Source organism: Uranotaenia lowii, chromosome 2 (assembly GCF_029784155.1).
Source record: "Uranotaenia lowii strain MFRU-FL chromosome 2, ASM2978415v1, whole genome shotgun sequence".
NCBI lineage: Eukaryota > Metazoa > Arthropoda > Insecta > Diptera > Culicidae > Uranotaenia > Uranotaenia lowii.
In genome coordinates, this window is record NC_073692.1 from 312,330,465 (window position 1) to 312,344,358 (window position 13,894).

Sequence of the window (13,894 nt, forward strand, 5' to 3'; positions counted from 1 at the left end):
CAAACACGCAATACCCAATACTTTGAAGCAATTTTACATTTTAACATAACAACATTTTACATTTTACAGCTTAACATAATTTCTACTCACAGGCCCGTTTCCTACCATAACATCAAAGATAACATCCAAAAAGCACAAACATTCGTACCACAGCTCAGTTTCCTTGAGGTAAATATCACAGAATTTGGCAGCCCTTCCTGGCTGCACTGCTACGCGGGTGCCTGGCAATGACCCGGAGCATTTCCGACGCCTCCTTCCGGCTGTATCTGTTCCGGCTTGGCCATGCGACGGCTGTTCGGCTCGCAAAAAAACGATTCCAGATCCCAAACAACGGCCCTATAGAAAAACAAACGTTGGTTCGTTGTTTCTCAAGACTTTCTACAGCACTAATTCTTCACTCATCCAATGGGGCCGTCGGTATCGGCAAGCTGGTTTTACTGTCCGCTTCGTTCGGTTTGTCCATGACCCGTCGTGGCAGGATCTTGTCGCCTTCAACTCTACCGGTGCCTGGGAGTTGAGAAGAATTAACGTCCGATTCGTACTAAGCGACTTGTATTCGCTCACCTGCATTCAGCTGAAGCCAAAACGAACTTTGCCGTACAATTTTGCGCCTATCTGGCCACGATGTTGTTTTGTTTTTGTTTGCTTTCCTGTTTGTGCGCGTTTGACATTCCTCACTCTTAATTCTAAACACTGTATTTTGGCTCGAATGAACCCAATCACTGCACGTCAAAAATTAACAAGCACAAATACTTAATTATAACGCAACACTGTTTTTGGCATTTGTCATCCGAGAAAAAAAAAATTATCGAAAGTTCTTAATCAAAAACTCAAGTATCATTTATTCAACATTTCAATAAACGCGTATTTAGGCACTGGTTTTTCTGCTCGTTCCAGATCCTCAGCATGAAATTTCTTTCGATGATCAAAACATTTAGACATAGCTGAAAATGTTAATTCGCATAAGGTGCATCGGTACATCGGCTTTTTATAGTGAACGGCAAACTTATGTTCTTCCAACTGCCTTTGACTTAAAAAGGCTTTCTCACAAGCGTCACATTTATTGCGTGTCTGTGAATGCTCGTCCCTAAGATGATTGGTTAGATTCGTTTTGTATTTGAATATCTTTTTGCACACATTGCACTGGTGATCGGCGTTCTTGACATTGGTGTTCTGTTCTTTCGCCATACCGCATTCATGATGCACGTAGATTCTTTTGACTCGAAACCGGTAATCGCAAATATCACAATGATATTTGAACTCTTTCTTCAATACGTCGTCGATATTTTTCACCTTAATACAGAATGAATCATCAAAAATTCCGTGAAGGTTTATTTTATGAAGAATTAAGGAATGTTGCCTAATGGATAGTAGATCTGTTTCGCGTCCAAACTTCTTCGCACATAAATTACAGGAGTACAGCATCTCGATCTCCGATTTTATTGAAGAACAACGAACTTCATCATCGTTGTCCATTGGTTCCTCTGCTGGGGGTTCTAATTCACACGAGTCTCTGAAAAATTAAAAGAATAATAAAAAATTGCGTTCACTGTTGTATAGGGAGGATTTTTAACCTCGTTTTAAATAGCTGATCTTCCAACGAAACCCGTTCAACAAACAAATAGCCGTCTATTTCCGCAAGTTCTTCCGCACGTTCCAGTTCCTCAGCATGAAATTTCCTTCGATGTTCGAAACATTTAGAGATATTTGAAAATGTTAATTTGCATAAGGTGCATCGGTACATCGGCTTTTTGTAGTGAACGGCAAACTTATGTTCTTCCAACAGCCTTCGACTAAAAAAGGTCTTCTCACAAATGTAACAATTAAAAGGGGTCTGTGTATGCTCATCTCTAAGATGATTGGATAGATTCGTTTTGTATTTGAATATCTTTTTGCATAAATTGCACTGGTGCTTGGCGTTCTTGACATTGGTGTTCTGTTCTTTCGCCATACCGCATTCATGATTCACGAAGACTCTTTTGACTCGAAACCGGTAATCGCAAATTTCGCAGTGATATTTGAATTCTTTCTTCGATTCGTCGTCGATATTTTTCATTTTAATACAGAATGAATCATCAAAAATTCCGTGAAGGTTAATTTTATGAAGAATTAAGGAATGTTGCCTAACGGATAGTACATCTGTTTCGCTTCCAAACGTCTTTCCACATAAATTACAGGTATACATCAACTCTTGTTCATTCTCGACGGTTACTTGAGTCAGCTCGATCTCCGATTTTATCGATGAACAACGAACTTCATCATCGTTGTCCATTGGCTCCTCTGCTGGGGGTTCTAATTTTATAGCAACACAGTTTTGTTCTTCATATGAGTCTCTGAAAAACGAAAAGAATAATCAAAAATTGCGTTCACAGTTGTGTTAGGAAAATTTTTTACCTTGTTTTCAATAGTTGATCTTCCAACGAAACCCGTTCAACAATCAAATAGCCGTCTATTTCGTATAGTTGATCACAACTTTTCTGTTGCATCAATCTAGCGTATTCTTCCGGATGGTCCGTCTGGTGATGGGAACAGTACCGCTCTTTTGAGTCGAAGTTTTTTACACAAATTTCACACCTAAACCAAGGTTTATCGGCGTGAGTTTCAGCAAAGTGAAGCTCCAGTTGCGATTCAACGTAGAACATTTTGTCACATCGATTACAATCAAAAGTTTTTGACAAATGTTGGCTCTGTATGTGTTCAAAGAGTTCAGTTTTGCTGTTAAATATTCTAATACACATTACGCAGCTCCTTTCACGGAGAGTGTCGTTGGTCAGTATTTCGTCAAGATCATTCCCTATGTTTAATTTGTTGTAAGATATTACATGAGTTTTATTCCGTCGTACCAAATCCCTGTATTTATTTGAGTGCTGTTTCTTAAGATGCTCAAAATATGCATGCCTCCATGTAAAACTTTCTCCACAGAATTCACAAGCATACCTGATAACATCCAGGTGATCACAGGCATAGTGGTCATCCAATGAAACCTTTTTCTCGTAAATTTTATCACATTTATTGCAAGCAAGCATCCATTGTTTCTTTCTGTGAGCGATCTTCATATGTCGATCAAACATTTTCTTGCTGGTACATGTCTTTTTGCAGATCTGACAGCGTAGTGTATTGGGACCATCGATGACAACACAGCCATCCATAGAGTAGAGCTCATTGATGGGAAGCGCTCGAAGGCCTCCGTGGTATTCTTCGAGGTGCGAAACTTTAATATGATAACGGTATGCTCCGAAGTGGAAATACTTTTTTCCACAAGATTCGCATTGATACCTTGGCATGCCGATGTGGCGACGAGCGTAATGGTCTTCCAACTTGCGCTTCGTTTGGAAACGTTTATTGCATTTGTCACAATCATTAATTTTTTCTCCATTATGCAAATCCCTAATATGCACGTTGAGATTCGGTTTATCATCGAAATTCTTTCCACAAATCGAACACTGGAACTTTTGCCCTCCGCTTGTTGTTTCTGTGGCTGAAATATCGTTTCCATTTTCAAGGACTTTATCGTGAATGGTAGAATTCTCTCCATTCTCTTTAGGATTTAAGACATCATCACAATTGTGAAATGGAATCAGATCTCTATAACGAAAATGCAATCCACACTTGGCGCAACGGCTGCGCCAGGCGGTGAAATTTTTTCGAGCCCAACGTCCGATCAGTATTTTATGATAGGTAGCTTCATGATAGGCTAGCCCACCCGTAGCGATGAATGTTTTATCGCAAACCGAACATCGCTTTTCACTCGAGGACTCCAATTTGGGCTTGATTTTGATTTTCGACATTGTTATTTTACTTGTCACGAAATCTGTAGATCACACAATCAACACACGAGAGTAAAGTTTGAACACTTTTCCGATTGTAAACTCTTCCTGTTTAGTGAAGCAAAACAAAAACGAAGATTTTTGTTCATAAAGATGGAAAAGTATATACTTTGGAAGCCCGTCCTTCCTACAATATTTTGGTCTTTGGGAACTTTGGATAGCTTTATCTTTAACTACTCACTCGAAGCACTAAGTTTTTCAACTTTTTTAGATCACAATTCTATTTACGATAGCGTACTAGCTGCTGTCAAAACAACACCGCTGTTCGAAATCAGAAGGAGGCAAATTTTACTGAAGCTGTATAGGTAAGGTTTTCCGCAGGTATAGATATGTATGTGTTTTTCGCGAGGTAAACATTTAGCTCTACACAGCAAAAAAAACTAAAAGTATACGGAATCTAATACATATACAGTGTAAATTTATACCTGTTCGATTTAAAATTAAATGTTATTATTCAGTATAAAACGTTAGTTTGCGCGTCGGATATTCGGAAAAACTTTCGCCAAAAAATTCATATGTGCCGAACCGGAACACCACCAGGCTGGACGCTACCATCGTTTTACTTCCCGTGATGGTGGAATATTTGGTAAAGATTCTTAAAACCTTCCAAATAACGTTGCTGTGTATTTTTACACGACGAACTGCCTGTCCCATTTTTGTGCATTTAGAAAAATTATATGCTTTTAGAAAATACACAGTGATCAAATGTTAGTCCAAAAACGATGTTCCTTTTTCGTGCATAGTTTTTCATCTGAAATTAAACGAATTTTTCTTGCTGTGCATATAGCTGTCGGGGTGAAATCGCTACGGTCGCCCGCATTTTGATATAGGGGAACATGCTCTATTATGCCCCATCTAAGCGAATCACCAATTTGCCATGTATTCCATGAACATTTCGAGTAAAAATTGAGTAAACTCGTTGAGGAAAAATGACTTTTTTACTGGAAAGAAAAATCAAAATAGACAAAATGAAATTAAAACAAATCAATGTTGATTTATTAGAGCTGAATTATTCGTGAGAAGTGGTTTTTACACTTTTTTTTTACTTTCGAAGAAGATTATCCATTTTGAAAAATGATGTTTTTTAGCATTTAATGGGTCGTGCGTTATAGGTAGTTTTAGGTAGTTTAGTATGATTTTTTTTGACATGAAATCAAAGTTTAGATTATTCTCTATAAAATATTGTCTTACATTTGACATTTTAAGGAAAAAATCATTCTTGTTATGGAAAATCACAGCATTAAAAATAAATGATAGTTTTCCACAGGCTTCAAATGTTATAAATTTTCCGAAACACGAGTGGCACGTATTAGCCACAGAGGGCGTTCTATGAATTTTCCCCCTACCCGATCGAGCATGCTGTTTGCTTCTCTTCGAGCTCGAGTTGGTTGGTGCGTGTAGTCCGAATTCGACTCGAACAACAACAAAAAAACAAAATTCGGGCGGCGTGCAACAACAACCGAGCGGCGTCTGTTCTCCAAGCCAGGGGCGGCTCAAACAACGTCTGTCTCAAAGCGAGCGGCTGAATTTTATGAAATGCGGCTCCCGCCAGCTACTGCTCCCGATTTATTAAAGTGTTACGGAATCCGGACGGAAACACGGACACGAATTGGAAATTGGAACGTTTTAACTTTTGCCCAACAAGGCAAGCTGGCTCAACTTGCTAGAGAAGCTGAATAGCCGCCTCGAGCTATAAATTCTGGAACTGAGCGAAGTCCGTTGGCCTAACACTGGAGAACACAAGACACAGTCCGATTTTAGAAGATTTTTGCATCCTGAACTCAATTTTTTTTGTAGATTGTGTCTATTACCTTTAGTTTTGGGAAAATGGCGTTCAGAAATATTAAAGTAAATCAGTTTAGAGTGAAATCAATCCCTGATAACTGATGAAGTAACTAACCTCCAGGAAAAATATAATTGAGGTGCTTGAGTTCAGAGGAGTTCAAATGCCTGCATGATAGTTTCGAGAAAACGCGCTTCAAAGTTGTGAAGGTGCTTGATTTTAATATATTTTTCGAATTCTAGCAGCTTTAATTCAATCGAAAAAATGTTCAAAAAATTATATTTCCACCAGAGGCACATTGAAACACGAAGAATCGTTAGGTACAAACTTCCTCTATGTGTTTTGCTTGTTAAAATATGAATGATTGAAAATCACCAAAATTTTCTTCTACAATTTGTTTTAAATTGTTAAACAGATAAATCAAGCATCAGTTTACTTTTTTTGGACGTAGCAATTGGCGTTGAGGACCAAGAGTATAAAAAAAGGGTGCTACATAAGAATAGTACCACTTGGGTTTTTCATCGAAAACAAGATTATTTCTAAAAATTTACTGTATAAAAGTGGATTATAATGCTTCTACGAATTATTTGAACAGATAACTGCATTTCAAAGAGTTTTCTAGGATTCCAAAGGTTTTAAAAGGGGGTTTCAAGAGATACTCTTCTAGAACTAAGGAATTTGATATTTGAACTGTATATTTTCACCAAACTACTTACTTTCTTCATTTAAATGTCGTAAAATGATGAAACCAATATTCTGGGCTTATTTTGAATCAGAAAAAACAGATTGGAATTAAAAAACTAAGATTTTTTTCAATAAACTTTACTTTTTCCAGTTTCAAGTCATAGATGGCAGCACTATCTTGCAGTTAAAACCAAATTAAGTCTCAATATTGATTTTCCAGGTTTATTTAGGCCCATATTCATCATTTCAAGGTAGTTTTCCAACACAGTTTTGTTGAAGTTCACGCCCCAGGAAGCTTTTCCGGATACCAAGGTTGAAGAAAAAAATTCTGTATTTTTGAGAAAAAAAATTCTGACATTCTGTGATTTTACCCAAAAATTCTGTGATGGATTTCTGTGATGCTATTTCCTAAAATTTCATAGAAAATTCATGTTAAATTGGGTCTTTTTCACATTTTATTTGGGCAAAATCAGTAACCATCACCAATCTGATCATATTTTTCTAATTCAAAGCAAGAAATCTAAATTTGATATTGTCCAAAAAAAATATAATTTCGGAAATCCATTCAAAATACAAAAATTCTGTGAAATCGGTGAAAATTTTAGAATTCTGTGTTCTTTGATGAAAATTTGCTCAAAATTCTGTGAAATTACAAATTTTTCTGTGATTTCGGCAACCTTGGAATATACCACCGCCAAAATTCCTACTCATCTCAATTTCCGATTCGATTTCAAATCATACCTATAAAACTGTTAGTCGTCACTCGTCAGGTCCATCAAGCTCCATCGGAAAGTACAAAATTATTTTATTAGATATTAGAATTTCCAAGATGGTCACACGGTACTTTTTTTTTCTTGACCAAAATCATCCACCACACCTAAATTAATCCCAGATATTCGAAAATGGGAACAAATTCGGTTTAATTGCAAGATAGTGCTGCCATCTATGACTTGAAACTAGAGAAATCGCATTTGACTACTTAAAAACATTAGTATTTTTGGATTTGAAGCCTGTTTTTTGGATACAAATTCAGCCTGAAATCTATGTTTCATCATTTTGCATGATACTAGTGAATGTTAATGAAGAAATCAAACAGTTTAATAAAGTATTATAGCTCAAATATCATATTCCTAAACGCTAAGGGAACATCTCTTAAAACCTCCTTTTAAAACCTTTGAAAACCTTTGAAATTCTAGAAAACTATAAAATGCAGTTATCTATTCAAATGTTCGTGGAAGCATTATTATTCACCTTTAGACAGTATATTTCTAGAAATAATCTTGTTTTTCTTGAAAAACACAAGTGATACCATTCTTATTTCGTTCACTGTAAACTTAACTCAAAATAGATGATTTTGGTCTTGCTTCCCTGTGATCCTGAGGGCCTCAATTATGAATCTATTTATTATTTTCCATTCATTCAACTATACAGATTATGGGGAGTAAACTCCCATAAAAAAACGATATTGATTTTTCTTAGATAATCTTTTTTCAGAGATAAAATACTTTGAAAAAATCAATGTGACTATTTTTAGAACATTGAATAGATATCATTATTTATTTCTATTTCTGACATCACAAAAATAAGATTTATTCAGTTTACTGATAATGAAAATTTGTGAGACTGCAAGTCGTTTTGAATCAATCTTTAAAATATATCCAAGATTCATTTTGGTTCACAATGGTATCAAAATTAATATTTTTGTAACTTTTACCCAGATATAAAATTTACTCAAGGTCTTCGAGAAAATTAATCATCCAGTTAAAACTTTCGTAATGTTTTACTTTACACTTTGGCAAAAAAGTGCACATTTTTTTTTTGACGAATTTTTACCTTTTTTCAAAGGGTATACCAAAAACAAGAGCTGATATAGTGAAATCAGATTGGAATTTGAAAATTGAAAAATTTTAGACTGTATTCGTTATTTGTTATAAGATTCTAATTATAAGCTCCGCACTTGAATAAAAAAAAAATTAGGGTTATTGATAAATTTGTCGTTTAAAAATTTCGAATTTATCTCATAATACTGAAAAAAATATATTATTTTCGAAATCAATGATTTGTGAAAAGTGACTCCTAAAAATTTTAATTTGTAAATAATTTGTTGCTTTGTCGAAAGTTTAAAGGTATGACTCGTCACTTTATAACTTTACCGTTTGCTTAACCCATATAAGGTCTTTAGAACCAAAGGGGTAAAAGTGCAAAAGTGATCAATTTTGAGTTTACAATACACATAACGATTTTTCATAACTCACATTATATTTGGTGAAATTTTCAGATTTATTAAAAAATTTCTTCATAGTTTTCCGATCGAACGAAAGCTATAACTTCCTGAAAAGTGTCTGAAAAAATAGAAAATAGAAAACTTTGAAACTGTTTTGAAAACAGCTTTGATGCACGTGGCTCTAAGGTCAAAGTTCTTCGAAATAACAGGTTACCTCATCCGCCATATTGGTTGGCAGATTTCCAGAATGATGACGTAGTTGTTATGAAAAATAGCGAGCATTGTATTGAATTCTACAGTTTTTCCTTAAAAAATGTTTTTGATGTCAGTAATTTGTACGCCACTGTCCTCAAATGCATAAATTCGACTTCCCAGATTTATGAGCTTCTTCAAAAAATACGATTTGGTTTGTGGTTCTGCATAAAATGCGAGTTTACCTCGGAAATATCTAAATTTTGGTAGAAATTGTAATTACTGGAAACTATTTCCAAGCATATTGTGAGCTTAAAAATGGGAAATATTACAAGAAGACACATCTAATAGTCCTAATAAATCATTTAACACGCAAATTTCGAGTTCATAACCAGTGAAATATTTAATTAATAAATCATCTTTTCTCGTAACTATTTTCTTATTCGATTTTTGGAATGATTCCAAGCTCTTTATTCGATATATTTCATACTGAAATCATTTTTTTCAACACTAACTTTAGTTCCTTAACACTAATTACTGAACTTGTTTATGCAAATGACGAAAAACGTAGATTTATTTTTTTTTCTATGGAATGTATGAAGAATTTCATAACAACTACGTCATCATGCTCGGCGTGAGGGTACGTTCACACATGATTACGGTACCCTATAATTCAAATACTCTGCTCTAAGGTAAGCTTGCCAGATTGCCAAGTTTTATCCGGGTTAATAAAAAATTCGGGAAATTTTGGATCTGGTCCGGTTGCCCGGAATTCATTCAATGACGCCCGGATTTCGCCCAGATTCATTCACTATTTGCAGCAAGTTTTACTAAAATAATCATGAAGGGTTTATTGGAAGCCTAAATTACGATTTTAAATGTGCTAATAAGTTTTGAGGAAAAAAAATTGCCTGCATATTGGCAGGATCTTTGTTCGACTATTTTGAAATCAATTGCTAGGATTTTGCCAGGTTTTTAGATAAAAAATGCAGGATTTGCTCGGCCCGGGTTTCTGCTGAAAAAAATCTGGCAACCTTATTCTTGTTATTTTTCCAATGTATGTTTTATTGTTTTCCCACTTAATGTTTTAGAACTTGAAAATTTGTGTATGTTTCTTCAGCAAGTTATGGAGGCATCTGAGGAAAATTATATTAAAAATATAAGTTATACAATCGGGTCGTGGAGAATTTTTTTCTCAATATAGTGTGAATTACATACGCTGAGTTCCAAATTCTGAATTACTTTATATTTTGGGGGTCCCCGTCCTAGAAGATTTGATAAATTTTGAACTTTTAATATAGTCTGATAGTTTTGATAACTGTTTAAAGCAAAACTTATAATTTTTTTTCTCCTCGGGAGGCCCCCTGTAGCCGGGGGGGGGGGGGGGGGGGGGGTTGGCAATTGCCCCCATTGCCCCTCTCCCTATTATCCAGCCTTGTATAGTTACTCTGTTACAGGAAAAAATTGATACTTTTTTGTGTATTTAAAGACCCATTCAATTAGGTATATTTATAAATACTGCAAACGATAGATTTAAAATCCAACTATCATCCGAACAATAGTTTACAATAATTTTTTTTTCTAATAGTGTTAATAATTTTTATTCTAGTTTCAAGATTTTTATAAGTTAGTATCTATTGGTTCATTTAGTCATGATTTTTCTTTGATATTGAAAAATATTATAATTAAAAAAAACCTTATAATGAACCTTCCGAACAACATTTGTTGAACATTATGATTGAATCTTTATTGTGAATTATTGATAGTAGAAATTTATTTCCATGATTTTAATCGAAGTCTCAGGTGTGGAAAAAAATGAAATTTTATTTAGTTTTTGAGAGCAGTACCCGTCCGATATGAGCTTTTTTTTAAATATGTCTTTATTCGTACCAACTCATCATTACATTTATATTACAATATAACATTAAATAAGGCGTTCAGTGCAATAATGAACTGTCCAGAACCCTATAGTTTTGGTGTAGTTTTTGTTGTATTTTGTGGTAAATTTTTGATATTTAAAAAAAGGGACGTTTTTCAAGAGTGAGACAGTCTAGGACAAAAGGCTAGAAACCCTATCAAATGGTAAAGTTTGAAGGAAAAAATTAAAGGGGAATAGTACGAGGGCCTAGAGAATTGGATGAAGGCAAAATTTCGTTTTTTTTTTGTAGTTAAAATTTTATAAGTAATGTTAAAAAATTTAGCACCTTATTTATGCAGCATCACGGTCCATCTTTCGATTTTAATTGTTGTTCGGTCTTAACACACAAACTGCCTTAGTTTATCAATTAAAAGCATTTGTAAATATTATGAAGGTGTTTCCTTTATGATCAAGAAAACTCGTTAAAACCGTCAAAATAGAGACTGTTCTATGTTTTGTTTAAATCATAAATATACTCATAAAGTTGACATTCACTTAAATTTAGCTTTACTGCTTTAGCTCGTGAAAAGGACAAAATGTACACAAAATTTTGTTTTTCTTGTCAAAAATTCAGATTTATAGGATTCCAAAAAGATTATTTTTTTCTAAACACAAAAATTCACGATTGAAAATCAAAGACAAACTTATTAAAAATATTACAAATAATTCAAAAAGTTTTTTTTTATTAATTTTTTGAAAAGTATTGAAAAATAATAAACGATTCTGTAAAATTCGATTAATTTATCAGAAGATTAAATCAAAATACAACGATTCATTCATTAGCCTTTGTCGGGTGCGGTCGTGTTTCTCTCGCTGAGCCGAGTTCGTGAAATTTGCGCGGGGAAAGTGTCTGAAATCTTATGAACCGGAATTCTACGGAAAGGTTTTGAAATTGTGTAATTGTGAAAGCGATGTAAGAATAAAGTGAAAAGGTCGGTGTTTTTGTCCACAATTAAATCTGTAAGAAAAGATTCCGTTGAAGCAAAGGAGCCTCCAAAAGGCAGGTGTTGATAAGTGTGGGGTAGTTTTGAATCACAAAAAGTGATGGTATTTTGTTGATGGTGGTTTTGAAGTGTGATGCGATATTTGCCTGCCAGGCAATGGCTTCAATTTCAATACTTCTTTGAGTGTCGTCAGTTGACTTGGAATAAAATGTGGTAAATGTGAAACGTGTCTAGTGAAAAATTAGAAGTGCAAAAGAAGTAAGGGCCGGCATCATTTAGTTTTCCATTCCGCGACGTGTTCATTCATGAGCATGAGAATCTACCGGCTTGCTGCGATTGATCGCGATGAATTTGGGTTCCAGCTAATTGAGGTGACCGGTATGGCAATAAAGAAAGAGCAGTATATTAATTGATTAAGGCGTGGGCGAGCACTGGCCATCTCAAACTGAGAAATCAAATGAAGGATGATATGTTACCTTGGTTTATCGATGAAGTTTGAATTGTGTGCTACGTGGGAGTTTGTTACGGGAAATAAATTAATAATGAGTGATTATGAAACCCGGTTGCGGTGATAGGAGAAATTACCAGTCCATTTCCCCAGAAGCAGAGTCGGCGCTTGCGGAAAGGAATCCGGTGAGGAAATTCCATGTTGCTATTTAACTATCTCTCTTTTACCCCGCTTTAGTAATATTAATCAGGTTATTGCCTCACAAAGAATGGGATACATGTATACGTTTCCACAGGTGCAAGTGAGATGCAGATACCATAGATATGATCCTATATGAAATTTATTTCTCCTCTCTTTTTCCTTTAATCACTTGATGGTGGCTCGTAGTTTTCATTCAAATCAAGTAGGCGACGGTTATTCCTCATTCGGGTCCGCATGTTGTTCGGGTGACCGAAGACACAATTCAAATCTATTCATAAATGGCAAATGGCACTACTACGATACGGTAAATGCATGTGAATCCATTCGCTTTATTTTCCCTCATATGCGGGAAAAATGAAATGAAATAACTCAAGATTGGAAAACAGTGTGGCTAAGAATCTATTCAAAATTTTTGGTATTTCATCTAATGACTATTTTTGTCTAGATTTTAAAAATAAGAATCAATTATTTGATTTTTGAAAATGATTAAAGCCAATAAAAATTTCAGTGCAAAGTGCAAATTTTTAGAACCATGCCAATAATCATTTTTCTTCAGTATGCTCAACTTAAAGACTCTTTACAATCCAAATCTCTGCTACAACAATCATATTTTTATAAAACTTAATTCATATACTTTTCATCCCATTGCTAAATAAAATAAAAAATTAAAAAAAATTCCGGCCTATAATATTTTTTACAAGTCCACACTGAGCTTTTCTAGATGCAGCGGCGAGTTACGGGTCGGTGGAACAACATGCGACTCGTCGCAGGTTACAAAACGATTCAACCGTTACCTAGTATGAAATATGTTGTAGTTAATTTTTCATGATGAAATATGGTGAGTTATTCAATTTTTAGCTATCGACTTAGACATTGCCGTAAATATGTACATCAGCACCGGATTCTTTTAGTCATAAATATTCATTCATTTTCAGATATTCATGGAATGTATAGTTCCAGTTATTAGTACTGCAGTTTCAGTAAAAATTGTGCAGATTCTCTTTCCTCGAGTCTCACTGTTTACTTTTTATTTATATCGCAATTAACTTCTGAATTCCTGGTAATTAAATTGATTATTTCCTAAAGCATGTACATCGCCAACATAATGTAAAAACATTTATTATAACATTTTTTTTATTCATTTACTTTGACAATATAACTTCCCTGAATTATTATTTGTAGGGCGTGGTCACTGTTCTTAGTTTTTTGTACTTAAACTGAATTTATCATTGTCGATGTTTTGTTCAAATATTTTGCTTCGCAATTTTTTAATAGTATAAAATTTGTTTATTTTAGATCAGATGGAAATAAGTATGGTTATGATACTGAATAAGGTCTATTACAGCAAAGGTAAGCTTAGAGTGTATTAAGGTAAGATGGGTATAAAGGTAAGGTTATTCTGTTGTATAAATATTTCATTTATTGACTATATTATATAAGAACGTCCAATCAGTTGCCAGCTGGGCAGGTATCTACACGCATGCGGAATACCTGTCAAAGATTTATAACACTGAAAATGTTATGAATTTTATACGGTTGCGAAACTGTTTGCTTGTTCTACAAATAAGACATACACATACACGAAATACATTCATTACATGACAGTTCAAACGAAGCCATGGTGTCGGGTATGTGGTATTTTGCATTGGAGATTGGCAGAACTAATAATCTAA

General features: G+C 34.5%; 1 protein-coding gene across 1 annotated transcript; it reads right to left on the reverse strand.

Annotated features, from left to right (window-relative positions):
* Positions 1-209: 209 nt before the first annotated feature.
* LOC129742879 (zinc finger protein 808-like) lies at positions 210-4,103 on the reverse strand. The gene is made up of 6 exons (XM_055734823.1): positions 2,395-4,103; positions 1,575-2,333; positions 863-1,513; positions 565-722; positions 399-507; positions 210-336 (listed from the first exon to the last, which is right to left on the reverse strand). Exons 1-6 carry the CDS (start codon positions 3,786-3,788, stop codon positions 210-212), a joined length of 3,198 nt encoding a protein of 1,065 aa, XP_055590798.1. The 5' UTR covers positions 3,789-4,103.
* Positions 4,104-13,894: the final 9,791 nt, after the last annotated feature.

Excerpts from the sequence above, each read along its gene's own strand:
- LOC129742879 (XM_055734823.1), bottom strand. The coding sequence starts at position 3,788 with ATGTCGAAAATCAAAATCAAGCCCAAATTGGAGTCCTCGAGTGAAAAG. Across the intron at positions 1,514-1,574 it reads GATCAGCTATTTAAAACGAG|AGACTCGTGTGAATTAGAAC; the intron begins GTTAAAAATCCT and ends TTAATTTTTCAG. Across the intron at positions 508-564 it reads TTGGCTTCAGCTGAATGCAG|GCACCGGTAGAGTTGAAGGC; the intron begins GTGAGCGAATAC and ends CTCAACTCCCAG.